This window comes from Pyrgilauda ruficollis, unplaced genomic scaffold (genome assembly GCF_017590135.1).
Source record: "Pyrgilauda ruficollis isolate IOZ18807 unplaced genomic scaffold, ASM1759013v1 scaffold203, whole genome shotgun sequence".
NCBI lineage: Eukaryota > Metazoa > Chordata > Aves > Passeriformes > Passeridae > Pyrgilauda > Pyrgilauda ruficollis.
Window position 1 is genome coordinate 170,708 of NW_024519541.1, and position 19,886 is coordinate 190,593.

General features: G+C 48.6%; 1 protein-coding gene across 2 annotated transcripts in view; it reads right to left on the reverse strand.

Moving 5' to 3' along the window:
* Positions 1-1,805: 1,805 nt before the first annotated feature.
* PHF2 (PHD finger protein 2) overlaps positions 1,806-19,886 on the reverse strand; it is a 51,240-nt gene continuing 33,159 nt past the window's right edge. Inside the window, exons 7-22 of one of the 2 annotated variants that reach the window (XM_041467225.1) lie at positions 19,496-19,658; positions 18,561-18,648; positions 17,897-18,003; positions 17,509-17,600; positions 17,019-17,108; positions 15,881-16,243; positions 14,956-15,075; positions 14,249-14,367; positions 13,734-13,912; positions 13,455-13,528; positions 12,490-12,647; positions 7,903-8,180; positions 6,828-6,923; positions 5,827-5,936; positions 4,411-4,672; positions 1,806-2,921 (exon numbers count right to left, since the gene is read on the reverse strand). In XM_041467225.1, coding sequence (XP_041323159.1) covers positions 2,833-2,921; positions 4,411-4,672; positions 5,827-5,936; positions 6,828-6,923; positions 7,903-8,180; positions 12,490-12,647; positions 13,455-13,528; positions 13,734-13,912; positions 14,249-14,367; positions 14,956-15,075; positions 15,881-16,243; positions 17,019-17,108; positions 17,509-17,600; positions 17,897-18,003; positions 18,561-18,648; positions 19,496-19,658 — 2,388 coding nt within the window. In that variant the 3' untranslated portion in view covers positions 1,806-2,832. The remainder of the gene's footprint in view (positions 2,922-4,410; positions 4,673-5,826; positions 5,937-6,827; positions 6,924-7,902; positions 8,181-12,489; positions 12,648-13,454; positions 13,529-13,733; positions 13,913-14,248; positions 14,368-14,955; positions 15,076-15,880; positions 16,244-17,018; positions 17,109-17,508; positions 17,601-17,896; positions 18,004-18,560; positions 18,649-19,495; positions 19,659-19,886) is intronic. The other variant, XM_041467226.1, reaches the window with a different exon arrangement.

Sequence of the window (19,886 nt, forward strand, 5' to 3'; positions counted from 1 at the left end):
TAGCAGGGGTCTGGCCAACGGAGTGCACTGCCCAGCCAGTGGTGAGAAATGAGTGTGAACTCTTCTGCAGTCCAAAGATGAACCCAGGGTGCCCTGGTGACCTCAGGAAGAAAGCGGTTCCCTTGCGCTGTTAAACAGAGCTCATAAATGAAGAAGTAGGGAAAACACAAAGGCTTTCAAGATGCGTCACCTAATTGACTCCTAAGTGACAGCTAATTATTTGATTGAGTTGAAGGTGAGAGGAAGACACCTGGTCACACACAGTCTGCAAACACCTGCAGTGTGCGATGGGAAGAGCGAGCCAGGAGCAAGCTCAGTGAGCCAGAGAGTGAGCCAAGAGGCGGACAGCCCCCGGTGGGTCCGTGCCTCTCCCTGAGGAGGAGTGCACCGTGGAGATCAATGTTTAGCAAATACAGTGAGCTGGGGCACAGAGGTATGTGAAGTTTGACAGGACAATGACCTGAAAATAAGTCTTAAAGTGTGTCTTCCCTGCAGGCTGGAAACAGAAAAAAATTTAATTCGTTATAATTATTACTCTTTCAAGAGAAGAGGAGAAGCAGGCTTTCTCTTGTGATATGCAGAGAAGAACTTCCAAACAGTTTACACAAATGCTGTGAGTCCTGTGGGGCAGGCACTGAGGTCCGTGGCAGATGGAATGGAAAGAACAGGGCCTGCAGCGTGGGGTGGCATCGGGCCACCGCTGGAAGCACCGCAGAGCCCAGGCAGAGCCTGCCCCAGCCAGGGGAAAGATGAATGTGAGGACTGTGAGACTAAGGTGTGGTTGTGCCAAATGCCAGCGTTGGAGTGATTCTTGTCAGTGTAAAGACAGAAACAACAGAAACATGAATGCTGTGAGTAGTCGTTTACCAGGAGCAGCCAACAGCCTGTCCGCATGTGTGCACAGAAAACACCTCCCTGGCCGGGCCATCCTCAGTACATCGAGCAGCACGTTTATGAATTCACAGGGGCCAGTCACTGCAGAGGTAACAGCAAAGGTGAGCCCCGGGCTCCTGCCCAGGGAGGCTGGCACAGCGAGTGTCACCCCTTGTCCCTCCCTGGATGGGAGCGGCAGCTCTGCGCTGGTTTTCCAGCTCCTCCCGGCTGTTTCGTCCGGGCTGGGCGGCTCTGTGTGCCTGGGGGCTGGGGCAGGGCCGGCGGCGGGCGCTCCCTCTCCCCCGGCACAGCGCATCCTCAGCTGGGGTCCTTGCGGGTCCCTTCCAGCTCGGGGTATTTTGTGATGAGCCAGGACTGCTCGCGTGTCCCCGAGCCGCAGGAGGTGCTCGGGAGGTTCCTTTTCGACGGATCCCATTTTCCCGGCTGTTTCTGAACTGTGAACTCCCCCAGCTGGCGATAGCTCGATATCGCCAGCAGCCAGCGCAGCCCGCCCGAAATGTCCCTTCGAGGACGGACTGCGAGGATTCCCCCCGGAGCCGGGGATGAGCGCTCGGCCGGTCCGGAGCAGGGGCTGGGCAGGGGCTGCCCCTCGGGGCTGCTGCGGCCATCAGAGGGAACAGGTAACTGTGCAGGCTGCAGGTGGCCCGGGCCACTGCCAGCACAAGGTGTCCAAGAGCAGGGAGCAGACTGAGGGGTGGGAATGGCCTTGCATGGCCCAATTCACCGGGGCTTCTCGTGGTGCTGTAGCAAGTATGGGGGTGGGTGACAGATGGGGCAGTGGCAGCAGAGCCACCCCCTGTCTGTGCTAGCGCTGGGTCCCTGCTCGCTCCTTCACCCATCCTCAGGGACCCCTGGCTGCCTCCCCACTCCTCCTTCACCGACCCCACAAAAAGTCCAGGCCCAGGCAATTGTGTACAAAACCTGAAATAGTTTTACTTTGCTTTCTTTTTTTTTTTTTTCCTTTTTTTTCTTCTTTTTTTAAACTTTGCTCTAGGTTTACTTAAGATTTTGTGAAGTCGATACAAGAGCATTTGATATGAATCGGTAAATAAAACACCGTCATAGATAGATAGCCACGATAAACTTTGTTAGAAATGTACATGTTGCGAAAAAATAATAATACTAATAATAATAATAATAATCATAATCATAATAAAAAAAGCTGGCGCGACGCCCAGGCCGGCTTGGCCCTGTTGACCCTGGTGGTGGCCCTGGTGGTGGCCCCGGTGGCCCTGGCACACAGTGGCAGGTGGCTCTGGTTCCCCGCAGGCGCCGCGCCCCAGTAATGTGTGTATATAAACAAAGCCCATAAGAAATGTACAAATATAAAAAGCTACAAACATTAATAAATTACATCGTCACAAAACACGGAAACACTCCACAAGGTGCTAGTAAAATAACTGTCTCCCTCCTCGTACAAGAAGTTACGCAAAGAGCTGGTACCGGCGGGCAGCGCCCGGAGAGACCCTCCCCGTATAAAAACCCGGCGGTGGTTATTCCAAAAGCTATGTACAAGCTACATTCTAGGAAAAGGGGCCCGGCATGCGGCTGCGTGGGGCGGAGGCGGTGTCTGAGAAACGCGCCCGCCACCTCACCGCTCCACGCCTCGAGTCCTGCGGTCCCCTCCCGCCACGTGGCCTTGTGGCCCTTCCTGCTCCTGGCACTGCCACCACAGCAGCTGCGGCCACCCGCCCTGCCTGCTGGCCGGGCGGGACGAGGAGCCCAAGGCCGGAGCCGGTGCTGGAGCGGGGGCCTGGCGCGCTCCTCCGTGGCCGAGATTAGTATTAACTTTTTGCGGCTAGTTGCTCTCAGCACTCTGAGAAAGGACATCTATATTAAAAAATATTTATAGCAGGATTCTGTACAGTCCGACCGCTGAAAGTTAAAGGGATTATTGTGGTGGTGGCCCAGAACTGGGTGGCAGCGTCCCCGGGGCCACTAGAGCAGCAGCTTCCCATTCCGGTGGATCTTCAGGATCTTGCCGAGCCGCTGCTTGGCCGTGGCCATCCCCTTCTTCGTACGCTTCCCTGGAAGGACAGCAGGGGTGGGGTGAGGACCCATGCCCACCCCACACCACCCCACAGGCACAGACCCTCCATCTGCCTCCTGCCTCCATGGCCCTGCCGCCAGCCCAGCCCAGCACCTTCAAGGACACCCACCAGCAGCCCTCAGGAACGGGGCTGCTGGCCACAGGACAGGGCTTGGCTGGGAGCACAGCCCCTGGAGAGACAGCCCTGCTGAGCCGGGGCCCAGGGCACACCCAGGGACACATGGGGACACCTGCTCCGGGGAGGCACAGCTCTGCCAGGCACCCTCCTGCCCCTGCAGTTCCAGCCCTGCTGCCCTGTGCCCTCACCTGCCCTGGCTCGCTGCTCATGGTCGCCTGTTTGCCCACAGGGCGACAGTCAAGCCCAGCCTCACCACTGCCATTCTGCCCCTCAGGGAGAGGCTGCACGCACACGCAGACACACCGACACAGACACACAGACACATTCCCTACAGCTCTTTGCAGCTCCAGGCTCCTGGGCACATCTCTGCCTTGGACCTGTTTCCCACCATTTCACCACAAAAGCACAATTCCAGGCAAATACATTCTTTCCACTTGAGCTCTGCAGAGAGCCACAGGTACTACCAGCTCCTGGCAGGACCCCAGCCCCTACCACAGGCCACACACATCCTGCCCTATGGCCATCCAAGCTGCCAGGGTACTGTGCACTGCCTCTAATCTGCTCCACTCGAATACATGGAATTCAGGAAACATCTGCCACATTGCCTCACTTGTCACTGAGGCCTTTCCCAGTGGGATCACACACAATTTTCATGCTACACAGTGCCTGTCCTACACACCTGCCTCAGTTACACTTCCTGAGCCAAGTTCAAATGGACAGCAGGAGGTCCCAGCCCAGACTCTGGGACAGCCTCAGCTTTCTCATGCTTTCCCTGTGACAGACAGTGAGCAACCTCTTCCTCTCTCCTGCCTCTGGTTGTAGTTGTGTTACTCCCAAGGTCTGATATTCCTCTGCTTCCTTGCAGCAACCCTCCAGAGAGATCTGCAGTGTGTCCTGCTCTACATGTCCTGGGAGGACTGTCCTCAGCTACAGTCAGCACAGAGCTGGTGTACAGCCACCACCAACACCGCAGTGCCTGCCCCAGCCCTGGGCAGAACAGCCTTCATGGACGCTTCCTCCCCTGGCCAAGGCTCCACCGGCCAGGCTGTCTGGGATGTGGCCCTGCAGGCGCTCCTCCTGAGCTGTGACCAGGCTGGGCAGTGCTCCTGCCAGGGATACCCACATCCTGCAACCAACAGCCCAGCACAGAAACACCTACTTGGCCCCGCAGTGCCGGGACAGCCAAGGCCACAGGCCCTGTCTCTGACCAGATGTGACTTGCATCCACGCGCCTGCGCCTGCGCACGCCCACACCGCACGCTGCAGTGGAGGCCCTGTGGAAGGCTCGGGTTCCACGGCCCTTCACCCTTCCCCACTCCTGCACCACAACCCAGGCGTTTCCTGGTACCTTTGGCGGAGGCATTGTTCTGCGAGGATGATGAGGGTCTCCTCTGTGTGAGGAAAACACCGGGTGCCATCGGCTGCGATCCCCTGTTAGGCTGGGCGACCCCAAAGGTGCTGGCCCCTGCGGTGTACTCGTGATCTGTGAGGCTGCTGGCCTGTGACTCCAGCTTCGGCTCGGGGGAGCTGCCTTCCTGAGCCTCTTTGCTTGCGTTGGGGGCTGACAGCTTCTTTTTGGTATTTTTTTTCTTCTTGCCTTTTTGTTCCTCCTTTAAAATGACAAAGATGAAGCTCAGATTAATCCCCAGAAGACCTTTAGCTAGGGCAAGGGCGAGCGGCGTTGCTTAGGGTCCTGATACAACGACACGCCAGGAGTTGGCCATGGACAAGCGCTCGGGGGCTGCTCCAACACGTCTGGCTCACAGCTGCACACACACGTTTGCCTCTCGTGCCTCTACGTCCTCGCTCTGTGCGGGGCCTCCTCGTTCCTTACCACTGCGGCGAGCGGGAGCCAGCGGGGCAGCACCGACACCGCCCCGGCACAGCAGCGTGGTCAGCATGGGCAAATCTTTCCATCTTCCACAAAAACTGGCACTTCCTATCTTCGGGGATCTTCACACCCTTGCACAACAGCACGAAGGATATTAAACATCCCACTGATTCAGCCTCTGCTTCCTGCTAGGACACACACATCATCTCCTACCTGTAACTGCACCTGGACATGCACACTGGGATGGCAGAGGTCTGCTACTGTCCTGTGTCCCTTGTCTACTTTCAGTTCCTTCTTCTTGAAACCCTGCCACCATCCTTAAAGCTCTTCCACTCAATAGTCCACATCGCAGAAGCCCAAGGCCACCACAGCCTGCATCTCCACCAGCTGGCTGAGGTGCCTCACCAACCTCGCTCCAGCAGACCTTGTCACCTTAGCATCTCACCGTGTCACCTTTACGGGGCTTCTCTGACCCCTTCAGAGACCAGACACTTACCAAACATCCAAACTGCCCCAGTACCTTTCCTAAATTGACCCTTTGCTCACAGTTCACCGATCCTTTGGAAGCAAACCCTGACACTTCCCAGCAGCCAATCTGCAGACAGGCAATCACACCAGTCAGGCTCTCAAGTACACATCAAATACACTCCTTTGAGGCAGCCTTCTCTCCTGTTGTACCCCAGTAGCCATTCTCACGCCCTCATCCTTCCCTGTGCTTTTCTCTGTCCCTTGCTACCCTGTGACATGCTTAGGTGCGTTGTGACACCGCTGGGCTTGGATCCCGTTTATTTCCCTGAGACTGCAGAGCCTCGTGTCATTGGCAGGACCAAACACTAAACAGGGCTGGCACGGCACTAGGCTTGGGCACAGCTCTGCTGCTGGGGACAGGGCTCTCCTTTCCTGACAGCTCCTACTCTCCAGGCAACCTCTCACCTGCTGTGACAGCTTGGCGGCAGCGGCGGCGAGTCCAGTTTCGATGGAGGCGACTCTTGTGCCTTCTCGCACCGGTCTGTCCTGGCGGGGCACCGAGGGGCCAACCCGTGCTGCAGGGAGAGCAGAGGCAGGTCAGGGGCAGGAATGTACCCATGGGAGCAGCAGAGCCACCACAGGGCAGCGGGCTCTGCCCTGCTCAGCCAGGAGAGATGGGGCAGCCTCTGCCCTTCCCTTCCCCAGGTACGAGTGAAGGCACAAGAGCCAGCAGCCTCCAGGCACGGTGGCACGGGCAGAAGCTGCTGACAGAGATGTCACACAGCTGAGCAGCTCCACAGCCACCTAAAGCCAAAGCCACGCGGGTTTGTGCCCACATCCTGGATCATGAGTGTTATCTCCAAAGTGACAATGCTTACCTGCAACTGGGGGAGGACATGCAGGGCCACAAGCTGATGACACCACCCATGGGCTGCTTGTCACACCCAGCACACACAGAGGGTGCCCTGCTCATGGACCACAGGGGTCACAGGGGTCAAAGGGGTCTAGGGGCCCTCTTGCCTGTCACTAGCCCTGGAGAGCTCCAACAAACCCAGGGCAAACCAAACCCTTCCAGATCATGAGCTTCGGCTGAACCTGGAGGAGACTATTCCTGCTCTCTCTCACTATTCCCACAGTCAACACTGAAATCCACACCAACTCAGCTGTCCAGGGCTTGATTCACTGTTACACCACTGCTATGGTGGCAGCCAAATGATCTATCACTAAGAGTGTGAGAAAAAATGAACCAACCAAGGAATTACTTTCTCCTGCCAGCTGATTGCAGGAGGAAGACTAAAACTGCTTGGCAGGAATCCCAGTGCCTGGATCACCTCCCACTGCCCTGGAAAGGGTTAACCTTCATGTGATAAAGAAATCACTAGCTGTGTGTTACAGTTTCCACACTCCTTGAAAAATTTAGAGATTTGTATGACTTAGCCTGGGCAGCACAGACCACATCAACTTACCAGTTGGACTGTAAGGGGCATCATCTGAACTTTTCCTTTTCTTTGATCGGGACTTGAATACTGGATTATCTTCGTCTGATTCCAGAGAAGGGTAAACTACAGTAGGAAACAAAGGCAAGAGTTTCAGTTCAAGAAAAAGCTCTACCCTGCACAGAGGACCCTTGCTCTGTCCAGGTGCAGTGACCACAGGCATCACAGCTGCATGATCCCCAGAAGTGCCATTGAGCACTCGGGACTTTCCTCTGCTCTCATCCACACATTACTATTGGGAGCTGCTGTCATTAAACTGTGACTGGCTCTCTATACTCCTCTATAATCACAGAATATCCTGAGCTGCAAGGGAGCCAGAAGAATCATTGAGTCCAGCTTGGTTGCCCAGTGAAGCTGTGGCTGCTCCATCTCTGCAAGTGTCCAAGGCCAGGCTGGACAGGGCTTGGAGCAACCTGATCTGGTGGAAAGTGTCCCTGCCCACGGCAGAGGGTGGAACTAGATGGCTCTTGAAAGTCCCTTCGAACCTAAACCACTCTGTGGTTCCTTGATAATTATGGCAGAACTGATGTAACTGCTGTAAACTGTCTTCGTGCCCATTTCTGCTGCAGATGCTTGCCATCTCTGCCAAAACTCAAAACAGCATTAGATCCCTTTTCCATGTACAAATTCAACTTCTCACTCCTCTCAGCTGAAGGTTTAATTGCTACTGTGCAGACAAGGAATTTTCTGTTACAAGTAGCAGTACCTGACCCACATTTCTGGGACAGTCCCCCGTTTCTGGGTTGACTGCTGCAGTTTCGAGAGCTCTCCATGTTTCTTGAGAGTTTCTCATTGTGCCACACCTCAAATCCAGCCTGCCTGGATGGCTGTGTGACCCTGGGCTCTGCAGCCACTCTGCTGTGACGTGTCTTTGCTCCCTTTGGTGTGCAGGTCCCTGTTCCATGTGCTGCTCCTGCGCGCGCGGGGCCGATCCCAGGGTGGCAGGGTGGGAGGATGCCCCCACAAGCAAAGGGACATTCACCAACAGGACACGTGTGTCCAGGCAGCCCCAGGCACAGCCTCACTCTGCTTCCCTCCTACTCACCATAATCCGAGTCCTTAAAACAGGCATCCAAGTGATCCTGGTCCTCGTCGTAATCCTCAATGTCGATGCTGTTCTTTGTGCTTTTCTTCAGCAGCCGTTTCCCAGCGTTTTTGTTGCCACCACCACCAGTTTTCTTCAAGTTTTGTGTGGAGAAGGAGTTGTTCTTCGCCTGATTGGTACCCCACGACGTCTGCAGGCAGGACTCTGAGGCCTGGAGGTTTGCCATAGAGAGCATGCCCTGGATGGCTTCCTGCGTGCTGGGGGAGGCAGGTGGCTGGCTGTGGGGCACACAAGAGATGCCAGAGCACTTAGTGATTCCAGAAACACCAACCCCTCACAGGCAGCCAGCTCCTGCCAGGCAGCTGTGCTAGGAGAGACCCCCTGATTCCTCTGAGTAACTGCACGTACCACCAGGGCCAGTGGGAAATTTTAGAGGACAGGAATACCACAAAGAGCACCTCAGATGTGGGGGTGATGGCCTAGGAGCCAGGGAGATGTGGGCAGGTCCCTGGGGCTTTCAGCACTCTGGGCAGAGCTCAGGAAACTTCCCAAAGCCCACAGCAGAATCCCTGACAGAGCAGTGTCTCTCTACCAACTACCATCATCATCATCATCACCCTCCTTCTCCTCCTCCTCATTATCATCTTTAAATATCTATCTATCTATCTATCTATCTATCTATCTATCTATCTATCTATCTATCTTTAATAATGTTATTTTTCTGTACTACCAAATGATCCTCCTCATCATCATCATTTTTAATAGTATTATTTATAATCTACATTATCAGCTCCTGTAAAAGGAGAGCTTATGCATCAGCACTGGTGGGGGATGTCAAGGGGGTCTCTACTCAAAACTACCTGGAAGTTTTTGGTCCCTGTTCACATCATGGGCTGTCACCATTCCAGGAGCTGCTGGAAATTAATTCTGAGACTGGCAGAACATATCATCCAGTATTTACAGAAGTTTGGAGTTTGGCAAGTTGTGAAATGCAAAAAACCCCTTGTTGTGGCAATAATATTTGTTACACTTGTTACACTTGTTATGCATTTGTTGTGCAATAGAAGGCACAAACATACAAGAAAATTAACAGCACCATGTCACTTTCTCCTACTTGAGCTTCATCTGGGCTCTGAATAGAGTAATGTACAAGACCATAAAGGAAGTTTCTGGGCACTAATGGCATTTAGTCATGATCCTGAAAATGAGTTAAGACTAATTCAGAATTCAACAAACAGAAGAACATCAAAAAACTTGTTTAGGAAAGAGTTATTTGAATCCCTCCAATATAATGCCTTCTCCTCTGCCTTCTCCCTGGCAAAGAAATATTTTGCATCATCTACAAGGAATCATCATATTTTCTTCCAGCCTTTTTCCCTGAACTGTTTTTCCAAACACTGGACTCTCAAAACACTGCAAACAGACCATCAAATACTGACCACTAAATGGGCAAATCAGAGAGGAACTGCCTTAAGCAACACAAACTTCAACAAATAAATGGTGGGATATGATCAAAAACAGTGGTTCTGAGACTTAAACACCAACCTGAAGATGGGGAAATGTCTCAGAGCTGCACATGGGGCAGAGTGTTTCTCATTAGGGCATGTGCTTGGTGTGCTTCCCTCAGGAGTATTTCAGCTTTCCAATCCAAAAAAATTCAAGAAGACTCAGGAAGCAATTTTGAAGCTCTGGAAGAGCCATATCCCCTTTCTGTAGCTTCAGCAATGATTTTTAAAAAACCACATTTATGAAAGTAAACTATCAATGGGTTACAATTATGGCTTAAAAAACCATTTTAAAAGAGCATTGGAGCAGGAACAAAGTGCTTCTGTCCCTGCTGTATCCCCACAGCCATCTCCAAACACAAGGGAGGTGGCACTGGATGATAGCTCAGAACTGCCTCCAGCCCAGCAGCCTTATTGTCCTGTCCTCGGGCTGACAGCTGCTCTCGTGGGTGCACAGAGAGCAGGACACTCTAGCAGACACACTGGCAGCTCTTTGTGCCTTCATCCTGCTTGTGGCAGCCCTGGTGTGGCAGCAGATCCAGTGCAGTGCCCGTCCCCTGTGCTGGCACTGCTGCAGCCCCACCTGGAGTCCTGGGGTCAGCTTTGGGTTCCTCATGACAAGAAGGACATTGAGGGGTTGGAGCATGTCCAGAGAAGGGAGCAGACCTGGGGAAGGGGCTGGAGCACCAGCAGTGGCTGGGGGAGATGGGAAAGGGGCTCAGGCTGAGAAAAGGAGGCCCAGGGAGACCGTGGTACCCAGGTTTGCCATTCTGTCCCTGGCATGTCCCAGAGCAGGTGGAGCAGGCAGACAGCTGTGCTGGGGACAGCAGCAAGCACTGCTGGACTCAGGTTTTACTTCCTCAGTGGGCAGGGCACAGGAATGATCCCAGCACCCTCCATCATGCAGGATATTGTGTAGGGAGCCTGTGCCTTGCTCTTCATCACCAACTCTACCACTGCCATCTCTCTCACCCTCTCTAGGCAGATCATGTCCTTCCTTCCATCAGCAATCAGAGTCTCCTACCTGTATCCTCATATTTAGAAACTGAATTGATAATACTTCAGAAGAGTATTACTGATTGAGAGGTGGCTCTGGAGAAGTCACAGTTGTACAAAATGAAAGAACTCAAACAATTTCAAGCACAAACCAAGTGTTTTCTTCCATTTTTGAGTCAGACGTGGACATGAGTAATTTTGCTCCTTTCAAGATCAGGTGATGACCAGCCCTCCAAGCTTTTTGCATACTCCCTTTCAGTTCTTTCAGTGGGTTCCCACATTCACAGCAGCCTTTCTGCAGGAGCTCTGTCCTTCCCTCTCCCTGTCTTGCTGACACACACAGTTGAGCTGCAGCTCTCTAGAGCACTCCAGATAATGCCATCAGGGCTTCTGGGGTGGCCAGCTGCTAGTGACAGCTCAGTGTTTTACAGAATAAAGCTTGCCATGGTTCAGATAAGGCCACTGTCACAAAAAGTCCTGACCTGCTTCCCCGTGCCTGGGAATCCAGCACTGTTCTGACAGGGATGCAGGCACTGACTGCTTGTGTGGGAGGACATCCCACAGTGCCATAGGGCTGCTCCACAGCACCCACAACACACACATACAGATCTATAAATACATACATTCGCTAGCCTTCACCTGCCCTGCAAGCAGAGAAAGGTGGGAATTATTCCTGAGAGTCAGACGTGACCACACTGGCCTCATGCTGGGACACGGCGTGTTTGCGTACCACGTTTCTTCCGCTTCATTTTCAAAAAGACCACGTTATGGCCATTTGAAAAGCCAAGGGTAATTATGAAATGAAACACAGCAATTACATTCACCAGGGGCTTTTTCCAATCAAGGTGCAGCACACACTGCCAAAACCCAGTGTTTATTCCAGAGCCAGCACTGATATGCACGCTCCTACTGAACACCCCACACAGAGCAGTAACTCAGCCGAGTCCGGGGTGGGACTTTGATTCCACAAACCACAGAGCCTTCAAACACCCTGGGTACAGCGCCCAGGCTGAGGGGGGAGAGCAAAGGCCTGAGTTTAACCTCTGTTCTGGTTTAACCCCTTGCAGACAGCAAAACACACCCTGAGCGAGGCAGACAATTGTCAAGGACCATTTCAAAGCATGCAGTGAGCTGTGTTATCCACAGAATGGCCAGCAGTGTACACAGGGCCAAGGAAGATTGCTTTGAGTTCTTATAATAGTTGATAATTTTTCTTTTTTTATAGCAAACTTCCAGCATGGAAGTTTTATTAGCCCGGCAACTTTATGACAGTATCAGACACACCTAACTACTTTTTCATGTGTCTAATCCTCTGCTAAAATGAAAGTGTAAAATCAACATAAACACTCATATTATGAACCATAATGCAGAAAGGAAAAGGAATTCACAGGGATGGTGTCAAGCAGACAAGTGTCAATGTGATTATTTCTTTCCACCTCTCACTGTTTGGATCACTGAAGGATCTGGTGCTGTACCTTACTGGCCATAGCCCAAAACATCCAGTGTCACTTTCCACGTTCCACAGAAAACACCACTAAGCCCAGGCAGACATTTCCATTTCAGGTACAGAAGTGCCCATGAAAGAGTGTGCTTTTTTTCCCCAAGCCTTATTTTTTGGTGGGAAGAAGAATGACAACCATGGATGGAAGGGAGGGAGGGAGGGAGGGCAGACAGTTTCCTATATCCTTTTTTTAAACACCCGGCATTTGTGGCACCTTGGAGTTCCTTATGGGAGAAATGCTGGCCACTTAGATAATTTTATTACAATCTCACTACATTAAAAACCTTAATTTTCACCCTCAAGCTGCAGTCACTGAACTCTCTCCTTGTTTTGAATTATTAATCTATTACAGCATTATTGCTAAAACTGACCTTCAGCATCTACAGATGTGATAACCCTCTATTTGTTCAAATTATACCACCAAAATCGTTCCTCCCTCTCCCTCCAGATCACAGGATAAAGAAAAAGTTTGCTTACTGGAGAAAAAGCAGTTACCAAGCTGCAAAATTCATTCTTACTCACACACAATCACAAAAGGGCAATTTTGTTCACAGGCAAGAGGGAAAAGCATCCCCTGGTGCGTACCTGTTGGTGTTATACTCTAAACCCCCAACTTCCTTGCTTGCCTGCAAAAGATCAAGAATTCCTGCTGAACTTCCACTCTCTTTCTTTACTTTGGAATTGCGTCCAGGCTTTGCCTCTGTGTCAATGTGAAGCAAATCTTCATCTGATGAGTCCTCGCTCTGCAAAAACAAGGAAAGGGCTAAAAAAGGTGAAAACTCAATGAGCTGGTCCCCAAGAACAGCACAGTGATTTCTGCACCCTGCTGCTCCTGCAAAGACACAGGCCTAGCCTTTGGAATTTGCTTTATTTAAACAAAAACCAAACCAAACCAAACCAAACCAAAACAAAAAAAATAAAAAAGCTTTGGGATCTGATCCTGTTCAGGGAATCAATTCCCTTTACCAGGGCGGGAATCTGGCCTGCATCTGGCCCTCTCTCTGGGGCTGAGATTTCTAGGCACTGTAGTCTGGTGCCCAAGAAAACAAGTTCTTCCCCCTTCCTGCCCTGCTTTCAGGCTGCTACAGCACCAGTCCTTATTGCTGTGGGTGCCGGCCTTGTCTCTCCAGGGACTCCCTCCTTGGGCTCCTGCACAGGGAGACACTTCCAACCCCAGACCTCTGGCACCGACTCAGACAGAGGTCTGTACTTCCTCCTGATGTCCCAGACACAAATCAGGGTGAAAAGAACTCCATAGTACTGAAGGCCAAGCACTTTGGTCATCTTTGGCTCTGTCTTAACAAACTATTTTGCTTTTTCTGACTTATTCTTGTATTATAATATGAATTTGTATTAACCACAGTAGGGCAAAACATTTAATTTTAATGTAATTTGATTTCCAGCATTGAGTTGTGGCACAAGTGGCACAAAACAAACACTTGAGTTGCTACATCACAGGAAGAGAATCACAGAATGGTTTGAGTTGGAAAGGACCTTAAGAACCTCGTGTTCTAGGAGTGTCTCCTTGTGAAGGTACAATAACCTCATACCTTGTATGGTACTGACTCCACCTTTGCCTTCTTAACAGGAGTATGATGCAGGGCTTCCTTTTTATCTGATAAAACTGAATAAATAAAAAGAAACAAAAAGTCATATTTTTTCCCCTTCATAAACCAGCCCTCCTATTCCACTCACATTTGACTGATAGGTAAGACATGGCTTTCTTGATTCAAAATCACATAGTTTTAAAAGATTATATTGATTGCATTGGACAATCAGCACCTAAGACTTTGTTGAGCAGATAAAGATAAACTAGGAAATATCCTTACAGGGCAGTTCTCTTTTTGCAGTGTTTTTCTTTCTTCTGATTGGAAACTCATCAATTTTTAGTTCACCATCATCTGACACATATTCATATTCATCCCGTACAGGTTTGGCTTTGTCCTCTTTAAAATTCTGCAGTGACCCAAACACACTGGTATTCAGATGAGTTTTGACTCCCTTTGAACTGAAAAAAAAATATTTACAAATCAGTAACAACACTCTGAGTAGAAAACAGCTTGTGACTTGACAGACAATGAGTATCTCTGGGCAGAAATCTCAGTCAAACTGAACTCCTTCAGGGGTGCCAAATCAACTAGAATAATTGTACAAACACATTTCTGAATGTACAATTTATATCTCAAAATAGGACTCTGACTAGAGCACTAGAAGAAGTTTTAATGATAGAGTATTTTCTACATTGACCAGAAAGGCAGGTTTTCATCATCTTGTATAAAAAGTATAAATAATGACCTTTCAATTTCCTTTTTCAGTTGATGTGTGTTGTCATATTTTTACTTACCCAAGCAACTTCTTATTAGAGAAAGAGAATGTGAATTTGTTGTCTTTATTTCCTGATAAAGGCGTCTTTTCCGATTTGTGCTCCTCTTCCATTTTTAGGAGTGAGTCAGGTTTACTGTTCTGAAAGGCAAAAGACCAAACCGAAATAAATAAATCAGTTAAACGAGTCCTTTATGTTTCAGCTTCCCAGGTACCCTCAGAATCTAAGCCTGTTAAATTTTCTCTTATTAAAAACCCTATCAAATTTTCCCTGCAGACAAAATGTTCTATTCTGTGGGTAAATTTCACTCACACTGCATTAGCCTTCAAGAAAGGCAAGCTTTTAATCCATATGCCATAATTCAGATTTCATTAACTCTAATCTTATGCCATTAAAATTAGTTATTGATTATTAGCTATTAGTTAGTTATTGATTTCTCATTAGTTATTGATTTCAGACTTAAACTAGTAGGATTGTGTCAGAGCAAGAATCACACTGAACCATCTCACTCTTAACAGTCTGGTGTCACGATGGACAAATGGTCAATTCAGCACATGCTTTTGAAGAATCCATCCACTCTCTCTTCCTTTATCAGGGACTATTTGATTATTTCCTGCTTGATCTTCTTTTCTTTGGGAACTGAAAATTGGCAGCTTGTTCTCTCCGCTTAGACAGAGCCACAACCCTTGGCTTATCATCATGTGGCAGAATTTAACAGGAGACATTACCTTGTATTTCCATTTGGCTTCTGTTTTGCTTTTATTTTGCTCTCGAACTTCAAATTTCTCCACCTCATTCTGTTTGCTCACAGATTCCTTATTGGGAACACTTAAAACATTCTTTGCAGCCTGGGAAAAAAGTCAGGAAAAAGTCCTCTGAATGAGGAGTGCTGGCATATCAGAAACACAGGCTTTATGTGGGAAGTAACATGACATATTCTTGAAAACTCCCATTTATTCTTTTTGAATCCCAAAATGTTCAATCAAACATTGAGGTTCAATCAAATATTGCTCCTTCAGAGTGTGCAGAATAGCAGCTGCACTTCTCCTTCATACACCAATACTCTCCTCTTCCTGTCTGTCACCTCATGACAGGTTTCACAAACTGCACACAAACTCTTAGAACTTCAGAAACATTTTAGGAAAGATTTTTCTTCATAAACATGGATATTTCTTCACAAACAGTATACAACAATTCCTCTGTCAGAGCCTTGATGGATCCTGGCCCCTACTGAAATCAGTAGCAAAATTCATGCTGAATTGCAGGGCATCAGAATTAAAAGATGTCAAAAAGAAACTTGTCCTACATGGGTAAAAGTGGAAGAAAACTATTGTTCTGTTTCCAGTCACCCATTCTAGAGTAACATTTCAAGCAAATGAGATGCTATAGAAATAAGTTCTTTCATTACAGACACCTTTTGATACCAGTGGGTTTCTGGGAGGCTTCACATCAATGAATAACCAGCAAAGAGCCAAACCAAACCCAGCAGCTGGGGAAGAGAAGGGCAACGAGCCAGCAGTTACAAACCTTTCCTTTGCTTCTGCAGAGCCAGGCTTTCACAACGTGTGCACATATTACTTCTGCACGAGATTTACGGAGTGATTTTGTCTCTCTGAGGGTGGGAGAAGAGGCAGAGGTTAAAACATGACTCACCTTCCCCTTCTTTGGCGTCTCAATCTTGGTCAGAGCCTCCTTTGTGTGTGCCTCCAGCAGGTCGAGGTTGGGGATGGCTGGTGGAGGGCTCTCCTTTGCCTTCTTTCCTTTCTTTTTGCCTTCTCCCTTCACTTTCGGTGTTTTGGGAGGTTTGGGGGATTTGGGAGCCTTCGGGGGTTTGGATGGCTTGAGCTGTTTGGGGGTTTTCACAGTTTTGGGAGTCTTTTTTTTAGGAAGCTTTTCTAGAGGTGGGGGCGGAGGGGTGACTTGGACGGGCGACGGAGCCTCCTCCTTCTGCACAGGACAGATCTCCTCGGCCGCGGGGTTGGCACTCGTGTCTGCTTTGCTGGCCTTTGAAGCATTCTGTGGTTTGGCACAAAGCACAAGGTGCTCAGACACACCTGTCCTGCTTTTGACATTCACATGCACCCTCCGTTAGATGGGGAAACAACCCCAAAGATGCCCAAAGATGCGGTGGAGAGGATCTGCAGCACAGGTCAGTCTGACCGAAGAATGAAGATCCCATCATGGCCACAATAATGCTCTGCTCACCCCCAGCTCCCACCTCCACATTCCTCAAGCCTGGTGTGCAGTAACTCCAGAGGCTTGGCAGGGAATGTAACCCTCTCTGGGTTGTACCCTCCTGTGGCCTGACCACACAGGATGGATAAAATCAACAGCCTTCTGCTTAAAATGCTGATTGGCTTGAGCAAAAACCCTTTCCATTCAATTCTGATGTGATAAATATAGCAGAATCACATTTTATGCCCTCAGGAAAAATTAGCAGTAAAATAGCTGCCCAATTAAAATTAACACAGACTAATTAAAAAGAAATTATTTTCTGCTTAGCTTGCTGTTCTGACAATCAAAAAGCTTAAAATACTACATCAAAGAGGATCAAAGGACATGAGAGGTTTCAGTTTTAAGGTCTCCGATGTGGTTAGGAACAGGGTGGAATGTAGCACAAAGTCTTCCTGAAGGGGCTGAGCCAGCTGTGGTCACCTTTTGCTGTCACACATCTCCACCCAGCAGGATTTGGGTACCACACTCAATGGGTACCACACTCAATGGGTGATACCTCCATGCATTTTATAGCCTGGATGCCCAATACAGTAAATATTATAAAAACAGCACAAACCTCACTTAATCTTATTTCTTTGGCAAGGTCCTTGATAAGTTGTGCTGGTTTGAAGTTTTCTGGCAGTTCATCTTCATGCTCTGCTAAAGCCTAAAGCACAACAAAGCCAAATTGTTGTTTCTGTGCAAGTTTTCTTCAAAAATTAAAAAAAAACAACCTCTAGAAGTCACTTGTCTGTATTTTTTTCTATGTATTTAAATCAATCTTGACTTCATTAGACATTCAAATAAGAAAAAAAGGATCTTTTTCTATTCTGGATGTTATTGTAACAAGTTGTCCTCAGAGAACAACAAATCAATCATCTTTTTTCAGATATTATTTCATTTTCACAAATGCAACATCACTTTGCTCACCCCCCATTCTCCCAACTCCTTCTCTTTGGCATCTTAGAACTGGATGCTTTGCAATGGAGATGTTATTTGCTCCACGATTTCCTCTCTGCTCTAGCAACAGACAAACACATAATATTTATCCAGGCTGCCTCTCCTACCTGTTTTTTAGTCCATGACCTGAAAGCACCATTGAGGATCTTTGCTCCCTGAAGGAGATGAGCAGGTGGTTGTTGTCCAGCTTTATGCAAACCTAAGCAAAGAAAAAGACCAGTATCATTCAACCACTGACAGCTACACTTGTTTACAGAAAGCATTTAATTTGAAAATTGTAACTGGGAAAGCTGAAGTTAACTCTTTGAGAGTTGATCCCCACAAATGAATCCCTACTATAACCTGATGGTAATAAGCAGTGCTTTTATTGTGTTCCAAGTCCAGCTGAGCCTTCCTGCCCTGTGCTCCTGTCAGTTATTGCTACTGAAATTCAGGGCAACTGGCCTCAGATCCCAAAGCTGAGCCATCAGGGTGGGCAAGGAAATGCAGCTTTACCTTTGAACTTCTCTAGCAGATGCTTCCCCATATACCAACATGCCGTTTCAAAGTTGGGAAACTGGGTCAGACTGACGATTTTCAACCTCCTTTCTACTTCATATGCCCTGCAAGACAAAGCCACAGGAAACTGAGCGTGGCAGAGCACGAGTGTGTCACAGAAGTGCCAGGGTCACTTTGCAGTGGGCCACCTCTTTGTCCTGCTGCCACATAGGCTAGCCTCAGGCCAAAAGCAAAACATGACAGCACTGGTAAGATACTGAGATACAGATGTATGATGGTTTTATTGCACTATTTGCCCAGAATCAGTAAAGAACTCAGTGCATTGTCTTACACTGGGCAAAGCGCCCAGCTGAGCAGGTGGGGGCTGACCCAGCAGCGAGTGGCAGGTGCCAGGGTAAAGCTGCAGGCAGTGTGTAACTGTTCTGCCTCCAGGATGTGGCCACATCAATCCAGGCTCCTCAGGCATCCTCCTGTGCCTTGTCAACAGGGGTAAGGACAGCTCAGGGTAAGTCAGCACGAGGGAATACGGTCGGGGGGACAAAGGTGGGTGCACCAGGCAAAACTGCCCAAGAGCTACACCAGCATTACTGTCAGTGATTCACTAGTACTGATTTATTTAAAAATGAGCTCTACATAACATTAGATTTTAAAGTCAGATTACCTCATCTGCATTTCCACACTTAGACTGTGTAGAAAATGTCCTGCAAAGGCCAGGCAGTCTACTGGTGTTAGAGTTGCATAAATCCAGCCTAAAAGAGAGAGAAGAGTCCTCAAGACAAGAACTCGAAGGCTATTAGCACAGACTTCAATCCCAAATGATGTCTACACTTCATTGAGCACCTTGCTCCACAGGTACCCACAGAGCCCAGCCCCAGAACCACACACTCTTTGAACAAAGCTGCCCCTGGTCCCATCTTTGCTTTGCTACATAACGGCAGCTGCTTTCCTGTCTCCTCAAAGACCTGAAACAGCCCTTGACGTGCTTTATCACAGCGTCAGTATCAGGTGTTTTCTAAACATGTATTTTCATGCAAAAATCTACTCGAGTTTGTGAATCTCTGTAAACTGCTCTGTATTTGTTCCACCATCTGCTCCACAGATGGTCATAAGAGAAACACTTTCCACTTCTTGCAGCCAAGGTAAAATGCAAGTGCATAAACATTTGGTGCAAGAATCTACTCACACACAGTGACCTGTAGCTCCTTAGTGTCACAGGGGATTAAGGGGTGACAAGGATTTGGGGGTGTCATGGTCAGAATGCATGGTCAAATTCACTTCATGTAAATTGTCTGTTAAATGTCAGAAAGCACCAATGACATGGTGGATGCAGACAGAGAACTCATGAGTTACTACAACCCAGCTAGACCACGAGTGGAACACTCTTCCTACAAGTTTAACTTTTAAAAGGCTGCTAAAATATTAACAGAAAGCAGTAAAAGTTCTGATTTGTTTTGTTTGTAAGCACATGAAATAAAACCTCTACTGAGAATTAGGCTCCATACTTTGTCAGAGAGAGTTGTCAAATCCCACCCCTCTGACATTTTGGATGTGCTACTCTAAAGGGTGAGGAAAGCCCTCCTCTCCCCCCTCACTCACCTGATGGGATGAAGAGTGTCTGGCCTTGTTTAATGGTGCATTTGTAACATTTGTCTACTTGGTCTGCAAAAAACATCTCACTGTGATTTGCTGCTGACTGCCAGCGTTCATACAGAGAAATATTTGCAGAGGCTGGTTTGATGAGATAAAAGATCTTTTCTCCCTGAATTAGAAATATAAAATTAGCAATGAGCAGCCAAATCAAACAACACTGCACTGGCACACACACACACAAAGACACACACACACACACAAATAGTTATCTAAATATACATGTATGTGTATTTCGGCGGTATTTAAATCAAATTACTTAGTCAGCTTTTTACAGAAGGGCTGAAATAATTAAATCACACCTGACCACACCTGCTCAGATTTGTGGGAGTGATGGTAC